Raw genomic sequence first — 20,258 nt, 5'->3', positions numbered from 1 at the left:
AACCTTTGGATGCCATCTACCATAGTGCCCTTCGTTTTGTTACAGGTGACAGTTTTGATACTCATCACTGCATCCTGTATCAAAAGGTTGGCTGGACTTTGCTAAAGACCCGTAGACCTCTATATTACTCCCTTTTTGTTTACAAGGCTCTACTTCATAAAATGCTGTCTGTCTTATCTAACTTTTCTGTTGAAGTATAGACATCTAAGTTGCCAACCCCCCCCTCACAGGATTGGCTAACTTTTGACGTTCCTTGGGTCTCCACTGAGTAAGGTACATCTGATTTTAGTGTTAATTCACCGTATTGCACAAACAAACTATCTGGCATCTTGATGTTCTGGTGTCATTTGGCAATTTAAAGTATTGATTGTGGGCTTATTTGTGGAGAAATGTAACCGTTTTTCTGGGTGATGTGATATTTTATTTGCATCACATTACTGTGTTTTTGTATTATAATATATATGTATACTGTGTGTGTGTGTGTGATATATATATAATGCTTACTTATGAGCCCCTAACCGACAGTTCAGTTTCCAAAAATATGGATAGGAGATAAGATGTGGATGGGTTACAAATACAAAAGATGTGGATGGGTTACAAATATATACAAGCAATTAAAGAGGAGCAGTAAAAAAAGAACATTATATACAGGAGGGTGCCGGTATAGAGGCAATGTTAGTTGCACCGGTTAGTTGAGGTAGTATGTACATGTAGGTAGAGTTATTAAAGTGACTATGCATAGATGATAACAGAGAGTGGCAGTGGTGGGGAGGGGCAATGTGAATAGTCTGGGTAGCCATTTGACTAGATGTTCAGGAGTCTTATGGCTTGGGGGTAGAAGCTGTTTAGAAGCCTCTTTGACCTAGACTTGGTGCTCCGGTACTGCTTGCCGTGCGATAGCAGAGAGAACAGTCTATGACTAGGGTGGCTGGAGTCTTTGACAATTTTCATTACCCTGCAGTTTACCTATAAAATTCATGTCACAAAAGCTCTCCACGATGAATTTCAATAGAAAACTTGTAAAAATAGACAAGATCCTGCAACCATGGAGAGGTAAATACCTGTCTATTTATGGAAAAATTGCCCTGATTAACTCCTTAGTCAGATCTCAGTTTACTCACTTACTTATGGCGCTGCCTACTGATATTTCGTTTTTCAAATCATATGAGCAAAAAATATTTATCTTTATCTGGGACGCTAAACCAGACAAAATAAAACGTGCCTATCTACATTATTCAATATGAAAACACTCAAACTCTCTCTAAAAGCTTCACTTATTCAAAAGTTGTACTTGAACCCTAAATGGTTCTCAAGTAGATTACTAAGAAAAGATCATCCTTTGTTTAAAAATTGCCTTTTTGCCTTGGTGCAGATTGCCATGTCTCATTTTCAATTAATTGAAAATTATACTTTTTTCAAAGTATCTCTCTTTTTCAAACAAGCATTGGAGAGCTTGCTACAATTTCATCCCCCTGAAAAGATATAACAAATATTATGGCTGAACTCAAATGTGCTGGATGATAAAATACCTGTATTTATGGGAAAGATGTTTGAAAAGGGTATTTTGTTCTCAAATTATATTGTAAATTGGAAAGGTAGAGTTATGTCCTTTATGGAGTTATCAGAATTGTACAGGAAGGTCTGCTCAATCCAAGAGTACAAACAATTGATTACAGCATTACCCCCAAAATGGAGGAGGCAGTTGGCAGTGGGAGGAGGTAGGGAACTGGTCTGTCTGCCCAATATAAAGGATCAAAACTGGCGGAGGAATAAAAATAGCATAAATAGGAAAGTATACCAGTTTCATTTGAGAACCAGGATGTTGACAACTGTGCCATACAGATTGCAAAATAGTTGGGAAGAAATTTTTGATGTACCGATTCCATGGTACAGGGTGTATGAGTTGATATATAAAACAACGCAAGATTCAAGATTTAGTGCTTTTCAGCTAAAATGATTATATAGAATTCTTGCCACCAACAAAATGTTGAATATTTAGGGCATAAAATCATCAAAGCTATGCAGATTTTGTTGCAAGGATACAGAACCAATAGACCATTTATTTTGTTATTGCGCTCAGGTAGCCTGTTTTTGTTCTCAGGTTTGGGAATGGCTGAAAATGCATAGCATTGATCAAAACTTGACCCTAGAAATAGTACTGTTAGAGAGACTGGGTCAGTCAATTACTAATATACTAATTAATACTCATTTTTATTTTATTTTTTTTATTAAAAAAAAAAAATATTGGGGGGGGGTGATTAATACTAATTAATACTCTTAGTAAAAGTATTTATCATCAACTCGCAATCTGTGGATTCTATTCGATTTGATAGATTGAAATTGTACGTTAAACATCACAGCATAGTTGAAAGATATGTGTTGCGTAGAACCCCGAAGAGGGTGGCCAGCAGAGATAGATGGGATGGGCTGAGGGAAGCTGAGGGTTGGGATGTGGAATTGGAGACATGTGGGAGTGGAGTTGCTGTGCGGGAGACAGAATGATGGTCAAATAAAAAAGTCTAAATAAAACATAATGAAAAGTATGTTTGATTAACACTGAGGGGCAGTGTTTTTACAACTGATGCCGGTTGCACACATGCATACACACTCTCATTCAAATAAACGCATACATGCACACAAACATACAGTTGAAGTCGGAAGTTTACATACACCTTAGCCAAATATATTTAAACTCGTTTTTTCACATTTTCTGACATTTAATCCCAGTAAAAATTCCCTGTCTTAGGTAAGTTAGGATCACCACTTTATTTTAAATATGTGAAATGTCAGAATAATAGTAGAGAATGATTTATTTCAGCTTTTATTTCTTTCATCACATTCCCAGTGGGTCAGAAGTTTACATACACTCAATTAGTATTTGGTAGCATTGCCTTTAACTTGGGTCAAACGTTTCGGGTAGCCTTCCACAAGCTTCCCACAATAATTTGGGTGAATTTTGGCCCATTCCTCCTGACAGAGCTGGTGTAACTTAGTCAGGTTTGTAGGCCTCCTTGCTCGCACATGCGTTTTCAGTTCTGCCCACACATCTTCTATAGGGTTGAGGTCAGGGCTTTCTGATGGCCACTCCAATACCTTGACTTTGTTGTCCTTAAGCCATTTTGCCAAAACCTTGGAAGTATATTTGGGGTCATTGTCCATTTGGAAGACCCATTTGCGAACAAGCTTTAACTTCCTGGCTGATGTCTTGAGATGTTGCTTCAATATATCCACCAAATTTTCCTCCCCTTAAGCCATCTGTTTGTGAAGTGCACCAGTCCCTCCTGCAGCAAAGCATCCCCACAACATGCTGCAACCCCCCGTGCTTCACGGTTGGGATGTTCTTCTTCGGCTTGCAAGCCTCCCCCTTTTTCCTGCAAACATAATGATGGTCATTATGGCCAAACAGTTCTATTTTTGTTTCATCAGACCAGAGGACATTTCTCCAAGAAGTACGATCTTTGTCCCCATGTGCAGTTGCAAACCGTAGTCTGGCTTTTTTATGGTGGTTTTGGAGCAGTGGCTTCTTCCTTGCTGAGTGGCCTCTCAGGTTATGTCGCTATAGGACTCATTTTACTGTGGATATAGATACTTTTGTACCTGTTTCCTCCAGCATCTTCACAAGGTCCTTTGCTGTTGTTCTGGGATTGATTTTCACTTTTCGCACCAAAGTACGTTCATCTCTAGGAGACAGAACGCGTCTCCTTCCTGAGCGGTATGACGGATGAACCCGATTTGTAGAGGTCTAAACTTTTTTTCTGAGGTCTTTCTTTTGATTTTCCCATGATGTCAAGCAAAAAGGCACTGAGTTTGAAGGTAGGCCTTGAAATACATCCACAGGTACACCTCCGATTGACTCAAATGATGTCAATTAGCCTATCAGAAGCTTCTAAAGCCATGACATCATTTTCTGGAATTTTCCAAGCTGTTTAAAGGCACAGTCAACTTAGTGTATGTAAACTTCTGACCCACTGGAATTGTGATACAGTCAATTATAAGTGAAACAATCTGTCTGTAAACAATTGTTGGAAAAATTACTTGTGTCATGTACAAAGTAGATGTCCTAACTGACTTGTTAACAAGAAATTTGTGGAGTGGTTGAAAAACGAGTTTTAATGACTCCAATCTAAGTGTATGTAAACTTCCGACTTCAACTGTATACATTTGGCATTGCTTTTATGATTTTAGTTGTCCTTGATGTCTTTTAAAAAAAATGATCGATTATTCTTTTTTGCATTGTTTTTTGCTGTTTCCTTCTGTCTTTTTCTTTTTTATCTTTAGTTCATTCTCTTGGTTGTTGTTATATTGGGGTGTTCTTGGGGGTGGGGAATGGAATGATTTGTATTTTTCTTCTTCGGGGGAGGGGGGGGGGGGACTGTGGGAGGGGTCTCGCATGGTTGAGGGACAACTATTGGGGAATTGTGGGGGGATCTTTTAGGGTTCGGGTTCACGTTTTTTGGCCTGGTGGGAGATCTGTCAATGTGCCCTTGAGCAGGGCATTGACCCTGGATGCTTCTATGTGTTGGATGACTAGTATGGTGTAGTTGTTGAGCGGCTTCACTGCAAGTATATTGTTTTGGATATTATTATCATTATTTTAAGTTCCTTAACTATAGGGACAAATCATTTCTACGACTGGCCATCCAAGCCAAAAAGTCGGGAGTCTGACCTTTTGATGTATGAGTATCATCGGATCTACATCAATGCTGACTTGAGCAGGGACCTCTACATGAAACGCAGAGAATTCGACCCCATAAAGAAAAATTTATGCTGAAAAACGTATCCCATTCTCTTTGGTGTACCCCGTACAACTACGGGTCAAATGGAAGGAGATATCACACTGAAATCAGCAGTAGAAGTTACCCGATTCCTGGAGAACGTTGGAAATGGCAATGAACGAAATGTATAGACTACAGGACAGCCTCTCAACAGACAATGTACAACAGATGGGGCACTGGACTATTGAACTGTTTAGGCTACTGAAATTAATAAACTATGGACTATTACACCCCACCACATCAAAGACACAAAAGACAAAGGTAGGTGTTGTTAATATATTCTCTCACATTCCTATTCAAAAGATAATCACAGCACAACTCAGGCAATCTGTCTAAATGAATAACACTTTAATGACTATTGGCTATGTAGCCTAAATGACAACCACTTATTTGGTAGGTTATAGCCATGATCTATTTGTTTAAGTAACGAATTGACAAGTGAACAAGACAACGGATGATTGCTATGATCTGGACAATTCTTTTTGAACGGTCTAAGTGGGCCGGGATAATTTAAATGGCCCATATGTGAAAAAAGACTAGGAGAGATCAAATGTCATACAGCCTAAGATGCTGAAATTGTAAGCACACAGTACTTTTATTTCTGTTGCCATCTCTACCTTCCTTTAAAAACATACGTTTATAAAAGAGAGAGACAAACAAGCGGGCTATGTGCGCAAAGCCCACAATTATGCACCTTTCAATCATTATTTCCAGATTTTCGTTGGGCAATTATATCAAAACAAATGAATTAATTGGATGTCAAGGTGGAATGTAAAAGAAATGGAGCTAGGCCAACTGAACATGAAAAGTCAATTGAATAGATGGACGCACTCGCTTTGGCTCTGCCAGTGCCTAGAGCAGACAGATGTTGCATTGACTTTACAAGTCACTATACTACTCCTGCTCTTTATTTATTTAACTAGGCAAGTCAGTTAAGAAAGATTATTATTTACATTGACGGCCTACCCCCGGCGAAACCCAGACAACGCTGGGCCAATTGTGCGCCTATCACGCCCTGACCGTAGAGAGCTTTTTATGTCTCTATTTTGGTTTGGTCAGGGTGTGATTTGGGTGGGCATTCTATGTTCCTTTTTCTATGATTTGTTTTTGTGTGTTTGGCCGGGTGTGGTTCTCAATCAGACGCAGCTGTCTGTCGTTGTCTCTGATTGAGAACCATACTTAGGTAGCTTTTTCCCACATGGTTTTTGTGGGTAGTTATTTTCTGTTTAGCTGTTTTGTTTGCCTGACAGAACTGTTCGCTTTCGTTCTCCTGTTTGTTGTTTTTGTTCAATTGTTTTTTTAAATTAAATCATGAACACTTTAAACGCTGCACCTTGGTCCACTCTTCCTTCAGCCCACGAGAAGCGTGACAGCGCCACCGTATGGGACTCACAGCCGGATGTGATTCTGGATTTGAACCAGGGACTGTAGTGAAGCCTCTTAAACTGAGATACAGACCGCTGCGCCACTCGGGATCCCACTCAGGATCTCTTAATGATCCAGCTGCTTTTTATTTAAAAAATAATTATGCCAACATCAGTTTTTTACAAGAAACTCACCTATCAGCAACAGAAAGTGAAAGGTTTTGGTAAGCTTGGGATGGGTTGGCATTATCCTCCACCTACTCCTTAAGATCCAGAGGAGTATCAATTCTCATTGATAAAGTCCCAATTAAAAGGGAATTTCACCCTGGGTGAATCTGGGCTTGTTTTCATCATGTCCGAGCCATTTCTATGTCAGTCAGATGTGTTTCACACATAATTTCCCAGGGGGAAGTCAGGTCTGGGCGACGCGCGCTGAATGATACACACCCTGTGGCGGCTTCCGGTGTATTGTGAGATCTGAACATAAATGTAGTCCTATTTGTGGCATTTCGTGAAGGCTCTATGTGATATTGTTCGCATTATACATTTTTGTGCGTGTAGATATGGTTGTCCTTGTTCGATAGAGACATTGGACTTCTTTCAGCAATGTTCCTACCAGTGGATTCATTGCTAAATATATAAACTGACACATTTTTTCCGTCTCTGGAAGACTACAACTTGTGTGGGGCAGTGCTTCGTGCTCCGGCCCTGTCTCTCCCCCAAGGCAGGCTTTTCTGAAATGGAGGCAGACACTAATGTAAGAATACTTTGAAGATAACTACACAACGCAGAGTTTGAGAGGACTAAACTAAAAACGAGAGTACTAATGGTCAATAGCGAATGGTAATAGGAGTTGGGTTTCAGTTCAACATCTGTTCGAATCTGTGGAATGTCACTCCTGAACTCAGAGCGACGTGTTCTACGTGGGCCACATTTTCATTGGTCTGTACAATAAGTCTGGAGTGAGACACTTGTTATTTGGCCATTGGCCAAGTGGTCCTGCAAGGACTTCTGATTGGTCAACCCCAGGCTAGGGTGGAGGGGTTATAAATGGCATCATGTTCCTTTATTCTGGGGGAAAAGCTTAGGACAGGGAGACTGAACATCTGACTCCCAGCATAACATCTTGATTTGTCCTCTCTGAATAAACCTATTTTTCTCCCCCTGATTCACTTTGGAGTTTGTGTTATTGAAGAATAACAATTTGCTAAAGCTAACAACACAATCCTTTGAGCAAAACTGAAAGAACTGGCTAGACCGCAATGGCTTCAAGTGATTCCTCTCATCAACACGAATTTGACGATGGAGCATTTTTTTTGCTACATGGTGACATTCAACCATATGCTGGGTTTCTTCCCTGGTGATGCTCTGCCAGGCCTTTACTGAAGCTGTCTTCAGTTCCTGCTTGTTCTTGTGGTATTTTGCCTTCAGCAAGTGAAATGCATGCTCAATTGGATTCAGGTCAGGTGATTGACTTGGCCATTGCAGAACATTCTACTTCTTTGACTTAAAAAAGTATTGGGTTGCATTTACAGTATGCTCAGGTCATTGTCCATCTGCACTGTGAAGCGCCATCCAATGATTTATGAAGCATTTGGCTGAATCTGAGCAGATAATATGGCCCTAAACACTTCAGAATTCATCCTGCTGCTTTTGTCAGCAGTCACATCATCAATAAATACAAGGGAACCAGGTCTATTGGCAGCCATACATGCCCAAGCCATGCTTCACAGATGAGGTGGTATGCTTCGGATCATGATCAGTTCCTTCCCTTCTTTATACTCTTCTCTTCGTATCATTTTGGTACAAGTTAATCTTTCAGCGTATTACAGCTGTGAATGTGTTTTGAAGTATTTTGGAATGCCAATAGAGTGTACCAACTGAGATTTAAATCATTTACACAAACAGATTCAAAAAAGATTAAAATAATCAAAGATGACTGCCATATACCGATACACTAACGCTGAAATATTAATACAGTATAAAGCGTTAGTCAAATGGACCCCAGAATTGGAAAATAAACTCAATACATTATGTAATGACTTTAAGAATTATTACCTGCTGAATTCCAAGATAACCAACCTACAGCACTAGACCAAACTTCACTTGCGTCATCCTTGTGGTATTGAGAGATAAACAGGGTAATGCATTAACTGATTGCACATAAAGGAAGACACTTACTACATGATAGAGTGCTTGCTTTGATATCCAATTGACCTTTTTGTCCTTTCTTTCATCCTGTGAAAAAATGTCATCCTGGTCCCAGATTCTGTCTCGCAATGTTCTGTGTAAAGTCAGCACAATTCTGTCCTTGTCCCACATTAGGTCAGTCAGCACTAGATTTTAACCATAATGTATTATGCAGTACTGTACAAAAAAGGTAAATAAAGCTGGTGACCATTTTACAAACATAACTTTATTTTTACACTTTGTGGTGGCTAATTTCTTTACTATCAAATGAGGAGAGATACACTTATCAGGAGAGACAAACTTATCAAACAAGTCAGTCATACTTAAACTAAATCTTTAATAAGAGCTTTGCAATAGCAATGACATTCAACGATCCACCATTTCTAATGATCCGTTGAGAGTGATAAAACAAAAGTACAAAAGTATTTTATAGGCAAGATACACCCTTTTCAACCTACATGACGAACAACAGATACATAAAATGTTCACAAGGTTAAGACTCCAAACTAGAACCATCTCTCCCTGGTACGGTTATAGAGCAGAAACATTAACTCATGTTCTCTGGAATGCTCTTTAGGTTTTATCACCCAAAGACATCGTAAATCTCCTCTGTCAGTGTTATCTCATAGAGGCCCATCCTCAGTAGAACACACACACAATAAGTTAACAGAATACTCTATTCTGTCAAATAAAACAACCATTATAATGCAATACAAGCATTATAACATAATCTTGCAATTCCCCTGACAACTTACATAATTTGAAAACAGACACACTCCCTGGGAAATGACAAGATATACAGTACCAGACAAAAGTTTGGACACACCTACTTATTCCAGGGTTTTTCTTTATTTTTACTATTTTCTACATTGTAGAATAATATTGAAGACATCAAAACTACAAAATAACACATATGGAATCATGTAGTAACCAAAAAAAGTGTTTATCAAATCAAAATATATTTTAGATTTGAGATTCTTCAAAATAGCCACCCTTTGCCTTGATGACAGCTTTGCACATTTTTGGCATTCTCTCAACCAGCTTCATGAGGTAGTCATCTGGAATGCATTTCAATTAACATACCTGCCTTGTTAAAGGTTAATTTGTGGTATTTCTTTCCTTCTTAATGCGTTTGAGCCAATCAGTTGTGTTGTGACAAAGTAGGGGTGGTATACAGAAGATAGGTCTATTTGGTAAAATACCAAGTCCATATTATGGCAAGAACAGCTCAAATAAGCAAAGAGAAAAGACAGTCCCTCATTACTTTAAGACATGAAGGTCATTCAATATGGAACATTTCTTCAAATGCAGTTGCAAAACCCTTCAAACGCTATGATGAAACTGTCTCTCATGAGGACCGCCACAGGAAAGGAAGACCCAGAGTTACCTCTGCTGCAGTGGAAAGTTAATTAGAGTTCATAGCCTCAGAAATTGCAGCCCAAATAAATGCTTCACAGAGTTCAAGTAACAGACACATCTCAACATCAACTGTTCAGAGGAGACTTCGTGAATCAGGCCTTCATAGTCTAATTTCGGTAAAGAAACCACTACTAAAGGACACCAATAACAAGAAGAGACTTGTTACTTGCCAAGTAACACAAGCAATGGACATGAGACCGGTGGAAATCTGTCGTTTGGTCTGATGAGTCCATATTAGAGATTTTTGGTTCCAACCGCAGGGTTTATGTGAGACGCAGAGTAGGTAACCGGATGATCTCTGCATGTGTGGTTCCCACCCAAAAGCATGGAGGAGGTGTAATGGTGAGGGGGTGCTTTGCTGGTGAAACTGTCTGTGATTTATTTAGAATTCAAGGCACACAACCAGCAAGGCTACCACAGTATTCTGCAGCAATATGCCATCCCATATAGTTTGCACTTAGTCCCACTATCATTTGTTTTTCATCAGGACAATGACCCAACACACCTCCAGGCTGTGTAAGGGCTATTTGACCAAGAAGGAGACTGCTGGAGTGCTGCATCAGATGACCTGGCCTCCACAATCACCCGACCTCAACCCAATTGAGATGGTTTGGGATGAGTTGGACTGCAGAGTGAAGAAAAAGCAGCCAACAAGTGCTCAGCATATGTGGGAACTCCTTCAAGACTGTTGGAAAAGCATTCCAGGTGAAGCTGGTTGAGAGAATGCAAAGCTGTCATCAAGGCAAAGAGTGGCTCCTTTGAAGAATCTTAAATATATGAACACTTTTTTGGTTACTACATGATTCCATATGTGTTATGTTTTGGGGCAACAGGTAGCCTAGTGGTGAGAGCGTTGGGCCAGTAACCGAAAGGTTGCTAGATCGAATCCCTGAGCTGACAAGGTAAAAATCTGTCGTTTTGCCCCTGAACAAGGCAGTTAACCCACTGTTCCTAGGCCGTCATTGTAAATAAGAATTTGTTCTTAACTGACTTGCCTAGTTAAATAAAGGAAAAATAAAAATGTCATAGTTGTGATGTCTTCACTATCATTCTACAATGTAGAAAATAGTAAACATTAAGAAAAACCCTGGAATGAGTAGATGTGTCCAAACTTTTGACTGGTATCGTAAGTAAAGTATTGGTGAATAAAAGATACATCGAAAAATGATGCATTGCAATTCTAATTCTTTATACTTTGATTAATCACAAGAAAAAATCTCTATCACAAGAAAAAGGTTCTGAGCAGTAATGACCTTTTACCGAACCTCATCCTCCTGATATATTTGTTTTCCTTTATTCAGAAAAGTTAGAATGTAGATTATGGGGTACAGTTGAAGAGGGTAGAAAGTTGGAAAGTGTTGCTCATGGAAATATGCGCATGTTCGACTCTAGCACTACCGCTGCGCTCTCGCACTGATCTATTCTACTTCCTCGGGGTCATAGAGGAACGAAGGGGGATCTCACCCTCCACCCAAGCATCTGGACTTGATAGCATATTTTCCCAAAGTTGAATTTCCTCATTGACAGATTCCATCCAGTCCACGTTTTTGCCATAGCTTTGTCCTGGAATCAAACAGAAAAGTAAGGCATTTCAGAAAAGTAAGCCATTGCAAAATATTGAGTGAACAACTTCTATACCGAAATCAAAGACGAACTATGGTAGCATCTCATACTTTATTTTTTCAGTTGTTAACTATGTTTTTAGTGCTTCAGCCTTGGAAATTGATTACTTTTCGTAACAAATTTTGAAACATACTATCGCAGACATTTGTCAAGCATGAGTAAAGCACAAGTAACATCATGACAAAATGGTGTTTAACAATCACCTGTGCCCAGACTGAGGCGCACCCCTCCCAGGAACTGATTGGAGAGTTTGTTGTGGTCCCACACAGTCAGCTCGCAGCAAGCCTCTCTGACCTCTCCGGCACGGAAACCGTCGTACACCATGGCGTGGTTATACACAGGCTTTTGGCTCTTCTTCACCACCCGCGTCTTCTGACGACTCTTCTTGCTTGTGTCAGGCAACATGTAACTGACATAGAAAATGCAATCATTTTGTTTTTTATAGCACATTAAAATGACGCTAATGACTTTAGCATATGGTGTCTCTGCTTGCAAATATCTGTGCATCTGGATAGATGATAAGCTATCATAAAAAAAATGACATATTGATGAGTTCATTAAGAAGCTGAGAAAAAAATGCCTCTCGCTTTCTAACTCTGTAGAGACCGAAGGAGTTTCCCAGAGTTAGCCATCCCTGAGACCGGGTATGGTAACTCATACGTCTAAAGGTTAACAATGATGTTGGGTACAGTGGTTGTTTTTGAAAAAGAGCTTTATAAATAAAATGTAAGCAATGTATGGAGCTACGTGACATCAAAGAGGGTCAGTTCTTTTGGTAGAGAATGCAGTGATGTGTACTAAACCTGTCACCCGTAACAAAACGTAGTACACTATGGTGAACCGCATCTAATGGCTTTAGTGAAGTGGCAGCTGCATTCATATGGATGATATCTCCATAGTCTACGACCGGTAGGAACATCGATTGAATGATCTGCTTTCTACTATTAGGTAAATGAGCTTTGTTCTTTTACACCTTACACTTGGAATAATCTCAAACCTTTGTCTCTAGGGTAGGGGGCAGCATTCGGAATCTTGGATGACAAGCTTGCCCAAATTAAACTGTCTGCTACTCAGGCCCAGAAGATAGGATATGCATATAATTGGTAGATTTGGATAGAACACTCTAAAGTTTCCAAAACTGTTAAAATAGCGTCTGTGAGTATAACAGAACTGATTTGGCAGGTGAAAACCTGAGAAAAATCCATTCAGGAAGTAGGATTTATTTTTGTTTTGTAGTTTTCTATTCAATGCCATTACAGTATCCATTGACTTAGGACTCAAATTGCAGTTCCTATTTCTTCCACTAGATGTCAACAGTCTTTAGAAATTGTTTCAGGCTTGTATTCTGAAAAATGAGGGAGTAAGAGCAGTCTGAATGAGTGGACCCTGCAATGTCACAGAGCTTTTTCATGCGATGGACCGAGAGAGTGCCTTTCTTGTTTACCTTTTATATTGATGACGTTATTGTCCGGTTGAAATATTATCGATTATTTAGGCTAAAAACAACCTGAGGATTGATTATAAACATCGTTTGACATGTTTCTATGAACTTTTCGGATACAATTTGGATTTTTTGTCTGCCTGTTGTGACTGCGTTTGAGCCTGTGGATTACTGAAGAAAACCCGCAAACAAAAAGGAGGTTTTTGGATATAAAGAGACTTTATCGAACAAGAGGAACGTCTTCTGAGTGCAACCATATGAAGATTATCAAAGGTAAGTGATTAATTTTATCTCTATTTCTGACTTGTGTAACTCTGCTACTTGGCTGGTTACTGTTTGTAATGATTGGTCTGCTGGGCGATGTCCTCAAATAATCAAATAATGGCACTAACATATCTAGATGTATAGACTATTCCATGTCTCTGGTGCACAAGACGAGAAGGCAGTCTTGCCTAATACTGTCAATGTCCTGGGGACATTAAGTAGCAACAACCTAGCAGACCGGGTATGGTAACTGCTGGTGGTGAAGGAGCCCAGACTACAGAGGTAAAGAGGGAGTTTACACAAAGGGGCTTTGTAGAGGAACACATACACATGTAGCTTTCTGCGCATATAAAGGGAGTTCCAACCTACCATTTGCTACAAGGTGCAATGGTGGGTGAGTGACTTGGCATTTGTAAAATGGATTTGAAAGGAGCATGCATAATGAACATGAGTCCAGTCTCTGTAAAACAGAGGAGGGCTGCATGCATATACAACAAGTCACCATATTCAATTACAGAGAGAAAAGTGTCCTGAACAAGCTTCTTTCTAGCCATAAGCGGGAAGCATTTTCAATGTAAGCTTCCTCACAAGATTATCCATATGAACTTTAAAGGACAACATGTCATCCAACCATATACTGTACCTACGTAGGTATTTGTAGGATGACACTTTTTCAATGGATAAGCCACAAGGTGTGAAAATGTTAACCTTCTCTGGCTGAGTGCGAGCTCTGGTAAAGGTCATGAATTTTGTTTTTTTTACATTCAAGACCAGTTTGAGACCGTAAAGGGAGGCCTGCAGTGACTGAAAATCAGTCTGGAGCTCTTCAACAGCCGGAACCAGAGAAGGAGCACATGAATATATAACTGTATCATCTGCATATGCATGTGACTTTGCTGGTTGCATCTCATTTCCAAAATCATTAATACGAATTGAGAACAACACAGGAGCTAAAATGGAACCCTGGGGCACACCTCTATTAATCTCAAGAAAGCTAGACTTGTGATTGTCAGTATATACATAGTGTTCTGTCAGAAAGATTGGTTTAGGAACTATTTACTTCCCCTTCACTGAGACCAATGTTACTGAGTCTAGCTAGCCACAACTAATAGTCAACTGAATCAAATGCCTTTGATAAATCAACAAACAGAGCACCTATAGTTGGGGTGCTGTGCCCCAATCAAAAGCCAGACTGAACCCCGCTCAGTATCTTATTTTCAATTAAGACGTTTTTAAACTGTGAATTCACTAGGGATTCAAAGACTTAGGCCAGGATAGGGAGTTTGGACGATAGTTATTAGCATTTGAGGGATCTCCACCTGTAACAGTGACGCTGTGAGTCGAGAAGCAGGTGAAACATTTAATAAAACAACAAACATGAAAACAGAGTAACAGTGGTGATATAGAATGAACACAGGAACAATACTGACTGAGGAAGGAACCCAAGGGAGTGACAGATAAAGGGAAGGTAATCAGGGAGCTACGTAAGTCCAGGTGAGTATCCTAATGATCTGCAGGTGTGCGTAATGATGAATCCCAGGAACGGTGGTTAGTACTCCGGCGATGTCGAACGCCAGAGGGGAGGAGCAGGAGTAGATGTGACAGTACCCCCCTCTGACGTGCGGCTCCCGTCGCCGTACGAGGCCGACTAGATGGACGACCCCGAGGACGAGGAACGAGTCGGTCGTCAAAGGTGAAAATCACAGATGTTGGGATCCAGAATGTCCTCCACCGGAACCCAACACCGCTCCTCTGGGCCATATCCCCCCCCAATTCACCAGGTACTGGAGCCGACCCCCACGACGCCGGGAGTCCAGGTGGGATCTGACAGCATACACCGGACATTTCCTCAATGTCCAGGTGGGATCGGGGGTGTTAAGGGGGACAGCATCAGCTAGGGGGCCAGGGACCACTGGCCTGAGAAAGGAGACATGAAAAGAGGGTGAGATACGACAGTGACTTGGAAGCTGTAACCTATACGCCACCTCGATGACCCTCCGGAGAACCTTGAACGGCCCCACAAACCAGGGCCTCAGTTTCTTGCAGGGCAGGCGGTGTGGGAGGTTCCTGGTAGAAAGCCAGAATCGATCCCCAAGGTGGAACACAGGGGTCTCACTGCGGTGGTGGTCTGCCTGTTCCTTTTGACGATGGAACAGGCAGGCCACTCATCAACCGCAGGAGCTTTCGGTCTGGCCCGGAGTCCACGGAGCCAGGCCCGGCTGAAAACCCAAAACACACTGGAATGGGGTCAACCCAGTGGAGGAGTGAGTTCCATGGAAGGAATTGTGCCCACTCACCCTGCCGGTCCTGACAGTGACTCCTCAGGAACCTCCCTAGCTCCTGGTTCATCCTCTCCACCTGCTCGTTAGACTGACACCGGTAACCAGAAATGAGTCTTCTCCAAAAAGGCCCTCCATACTAGTGATGTGAATTGGGGGCCACTGTCGGAGAATATGTCCTCCGGAAGGGCATAGTTCCGGAAGACCGGCTGGAAGAGTACCTCAGCAACCTGGAGAGCAGTGGGGAGACCAGGAAAAGGGATTAAATGACAGGACTTAGAAAATCTATCCACTACCACCAAAATGGTGGTGAAACCGTCAGAGGGGAGCGCCCAGGTCAGCAGCCGATCCGTTATCCCTTTGGGAATGTAAATGCGTTCAGGAGGACAGTTATTGGGTGCGGGCTCCTTCTCCAGAGCCTGGCGGATGTCCGCATCTACGTTCCAGACCACAGAAGCTACGACTCGGGAGGATGGGATTATAGGTGCACTCTGGACAGGACCCTCTCCCAAATCGTAGAGACAGGGCATCGGTCTTGGTGTTCTTTGAATCTAGGCGATAGGTTAGCGTGAAGTCAAACCTTGTGAAGAACAGGACCCACCTCGCTTGGTGCGGATTCAGCCTCCTCGCTGTCCATATGTACTCCAGGTTCTGATGGTCAGTGAGAATGACGAATGGTTCCTTGGCGCCCTCCAGGCAGTGTTTCCACTCCTCTAATGCCAACTTCACCGCCAGGAGCTCCCAATCCCCGACGTCGTAATTCCTCTCTGCAGGGGACAGTTTCTTAGAGTAAAAAGCACAGGGGTACAATTTCTGTTGAATACCCTGTTGTTGAGACAGAACTGCCCCCACGCTTACCTCTGAAGCGTCCACCTCCACCACAAAGGATATCGAGGGATCTGGATATTTTAGCAATGGGGTGGAGGTGAAACGTCCCTTAAGGATACCAAAGGCCTCCTCAGCTGCTGGGCTCCACACCAACCTACGGGGCCCTCCCTTAAGGAGAGAGATGAGAGGAGTGGCAACAGAGCTGTAGTTCCTGATGAAGCAACGGTAGAAGTTGGCAAACCCCCAAACTCCATTGTACCCCTTTTATGGTGGTTGGGACTGGCCATGACCTGACTGCATCTACCTTCTTGTTTTCCATCCTCACTCCCTGTGGGCTGATTTGGTAACTTAAGAAGTATACCGACCTTTGGTGAAATTGGCACTTCTCGAACAGATGGTTAGCCAGTAGGCGTTCCAGGACTGCTCGAACGTGAGTGATGTGATCCTCCAGGGTAGCCGAGTAGATCAGGATGTCATCGATATACATGACCACCTGGCGTCCGAGCATGTCCCTGAACACCTCATTAACGAAAGCCTGGAACACTGACGGAGCATTGGTGTCACCAAGTACTCGTAGTGACCAGACATCGTGCTAAATGCCGTCTTCCACTCATCCCCCTCCCGGATGCGGATGAGATTGTAAGCACTCCGCAGGTCCAGTGTGGTAAAAAAAAAAAACAGGCCCCGCGGAGTTGTTCGATGGCTGACTCAATGGTAGAGGGTACCGATACTTTGTGGTGATTTCGTTGAGTATTCTGTAGTCAATGCAGGGACGTAACCCTCCATCTTTCTTGGCCATGAAGAAAAAAACAGCCGATGCAGGGGAAGTGCGGATGAAACCTTGTTAACTCGCCTCTTGGATGTAATCCTCCATGGCCTGGATCTCAGCCACCCACAGAGGGTAAATGCGCTGCACCTGCAAGCGGGTCGAGGGCACAGTCCCAGGGGCGATGAGGAGGAAGACAAGGTGGGGCGAGTCTTGGAGAATACATCTCACAGGTCCTGGTATACCTCCGGGATATGGGCTGAAGAGCAACCATAGGACTCTCATCATGGACCACACGGGACACGGAAGCAGGTCCTCCGGCACTCAGGTGACCAGTGTGTAATTCTCATCCTCGACCATGAGATGGTAGGGTTATGGCGTTGAAGCCAAGGGAGCCTGAGGATGATCTTGTGGACTGGCGCACTGGTAATGACTGGACTCCACGGTGAGGGAGAGTGGTTGAGTGATGTGGGTGATGGTTTTGGATCCTAAAGGCTGACTATCAAGGCCTTGAACCGGAAAGGAGAGGAGAGTGGGTATGAGATGATGTTAAGGGAGGAGGCAAAGGTCTGGTCAATAAAGTTCCCCATGGCACCGGAATCCACTAAAGCTGTAGACACAGTACATGAGCGACAGTCAGCTAGCGTGATGGACACCAAAAAGAGCCTAGCAGACAGTGATGAAGACGGCATACTCACTCCTGCCCCAGGGGGTGGAGATCACGTGACTGCCCTCTGCTCTTGTGGATCCTGGGTTCGGACATGCCAGACACCTCTGGAGCTTGTGCCCTTCGTGTTCACAGTACAAACAGAGCCCCAGTTGTATCCGTCTGCCGTGGGGAGGCGTGTGACCCCTACCTCCATGGGTTCAGGCTTGAGTGTTCACTGAGGGAGGGAGAGAAACGATGAGAGTACCGGCGCTCCCGAAGTATGTTGTCCAGACGGATGGCAATTGCAAGGTGAGATTGTCTCGACAGGCCAGTTCTGTCTGGATCTCCTCGCTCAGACCTCTTCTGAATGGCGTGCGAAGCGCCGGCTCATTCCATCCACTGGATGCTGCTATTGTCCAAAAGGTGAGCGCGTACTCAGCAGCCGTCTGGTTCCCCTGCTGTAATTGCAGTAGCCGCTCACCTCCCTCTCTGCCCTCTGGGGGATGATTAAAAATAAATGTAAAACAGAGCCATGAACCCCTCATAAGAATCAAGCTCCTCCTTTCCCCCGAGACGGCCGTAGCCCATTCCAACGCCCGCCCAGTCAGTAGAGAAATCATCGTGGCAACCTTGGACCGCTCGGTGGTGGGCGCTCCCATCTGATGCGTAAAATAGAGGGAGCACTGAAGTAGGAAGCTACGGCATTTGGATGGTGTGCCATCATATTTATATAGGATTGGATAAATGGGCATCTCTGACCTGAGCAGGTAGCTGAATGTGCTGACTCACTGGGTCGACTGGTTGTAGAGTTACTTGCGCTGGATGAAGGGAACGCCTCCTGGGTGTGTTCGAGACATTGCACACTGCGAAGAACCTCCTCCATAGCCGATCCCAGTTGTGCCAGCTGGTCATGGTGTTGGCGTAGAAGATAACGCTGTTCATTGACCGTCTGAGAGATATTAGAATTTCCTGCTGCTTCCATAGTTTGAGTCGGTATTCTGTAACAATGCCGCTGTGAGTTGAGAAGCAGGTGAATATTTTAATAAAACAACAAACATGAAAACGAAACAGCTTAACAGTGGCGATATAACATGAACTTAAAGGTAAGTATCCTAAATATCTACAGGTGCGCGTAATGATGGATGCCAGGTGTGCGTAATGATGAATCCCAGGACCGGTGGTTAGTACTCTGGCGACGTCGAACGCAGGAGGGGAGGAGAAGGAGTAGATGTGACACCAAACCTTTAGCAGTGGGAGGACATCAGCGGATTTCCAAATGCTGGGTATGGAATTGGTCAAGAGAAAATGTGAGCCACAGGTTCAGTAATAATACCAGCTGCTACCTTTGAGGTAGGGATCCAGGTTATCTGGACCTGCAGACGTTTTAGTGTCTACTGCTTTTAGTGCTTTATCGACCTCAGCATAAAAAACAGGCTCAAAGTTAAAATTATTCAGATGAGGGCCTATATCATAGTTTACTGTAACAGAGCTTACATTATATGCCTGGGCCCCACTATTATCAAAAACTGAACCAGCAAATATGAAGTGCATGTTCAAAACTCCTTCAATATTGGCTTTATCCTTCATTTCATTAGAATCCATAATTAAATGGTCAGGAAGGCCAGAGGATCCATTAGAACCCGGCACTGATTTGATTAGCTTCCAGAACTTGGTAGGGTTGTTTAGATTCTCTGTGACTGCATTTAGAAAGAAATCTGATTTGCAATCCTGTGCATTTGTTTCTTAGCACTCTGAAAGAGGCCCAGTCAACAGGAGCGTTTGTATGTCTAGCTTTAGCCCAAGAGACATCTCTTTTCTAATCAATTTATGTGAAAACCAGGGATTGTCCCTTCCACTGATTCAAATTTTCTTCACAGGTGCATGCTTATCACAAATGGACAAAAATTTCATACAAAAATAGTCCCAGGCAGTGTCAACATCGGGAATCAGACTTACTCTGTCACGACTTCCGCCGAAGTCGGTTCCTCTCCTTGTTCGAGCGGCACTCGGCGTCGCCGGTTTTCATCGATCCACTTTTCATTTTCCATTTGTTTTGTCTTGTCTTCTCACACACCTGGTCTCAATTTCCCTCATTACATGTTGTGTATTTAACCCTCTGTTCCCCCCATGTCTTTGTGCGGAATTGTTTATTGTAAGTGCACGTTTTCTCTGGTGCGCGACGGGTTTTGTACCCATTTGTTTGTGGTTCTGGTTACCGGTGGTTTTATGAATAAAACCGCTCCGTTGATTACCCAGTTTTGCTCTCCTGAGCCTGACTTCCCTGCCACCAGTTACGCAGTCCCTTATATACTCTGTAAATATGGTGCAGATCATGTAAGAACGCTTGCTCATCAAACTTTCTAAAATGTCTTTAAAAAAGATCATTATTTGACACAGATTTCTTTAGCAGTTTCTGATAAAACCATTGTCTGCATTTGTCGTATTGACCCATATTCTAATCATGTCTATTTTTGGAAATAGACTTCTGAGATTAACATACAAGAGGCCAAACCTGCTCTGTTTTCGAAAATCATAGGGAGTCGGTAGAGATTGCAGGGTATCTACAGGCCCAGGGCTTGGTCGCACATTACCAGAGACCAACAATAAAAGCATAACAATATATCTCAGTTGCCCAATGTGTGAGGGCTTGGCGGAGCCAG

The 20,258-nt window shown here is 42.7% G+C and overlaps 1 protein-coding gene across 2 annotated transcripts in view; it reads right to left on the bottom strand.

Moving 5' to 3' along the window:
- Positions 1 to 8,535: 8,535 nt before the first annotated feature.
- LOC139530529 (synaptotagmin-like protein 1) overlaps positions 8,536 to 20,258 on the bottom strand; it is a 46,918-nt gene continuing 35,195 nt past the window's right edge. For both annotated transcript variants that reach the window (XM_071327021.1, XM_071327022.1), the window contains 2 exons: positions 11,575 to 11,780; positions 8,536 to 11,311 (listed from right to left, as the gene is read on the bottom strand). In XM_071327021.1, coding sequence (XP_071183122.1) covers positions 11,172 to 11,311; positions 11,575 to 11,780 — 346 coding nt within the window. In that variant the 3' untranslated portion in view covers positions 8,536 to 11,171. The remainder of the gene's footprint in view (positions 11,312 to 11,574; positions 11,781 to 20,258) is intronic.

Source organism: Salvelinus alpinus, chromosome 9 (assembly GCF_045679555.1).
Source record: "Salvelinus alpinus chromosome 9, SLU_Salpinus.1, whole genome shotgun sequence".
In the NCBI taxonomy this organism is placed as follows: Eukaryota; Metazoa; Chordata; class Actinopteri; order Salmoniformes; family Salmonidae; genus Salvelinus; species Salvelinus alpinus.
Note: the sequence above shows the minus strand (reverse complement) of the source record. Positions and strands in the feature narration are given on the sequence as shown.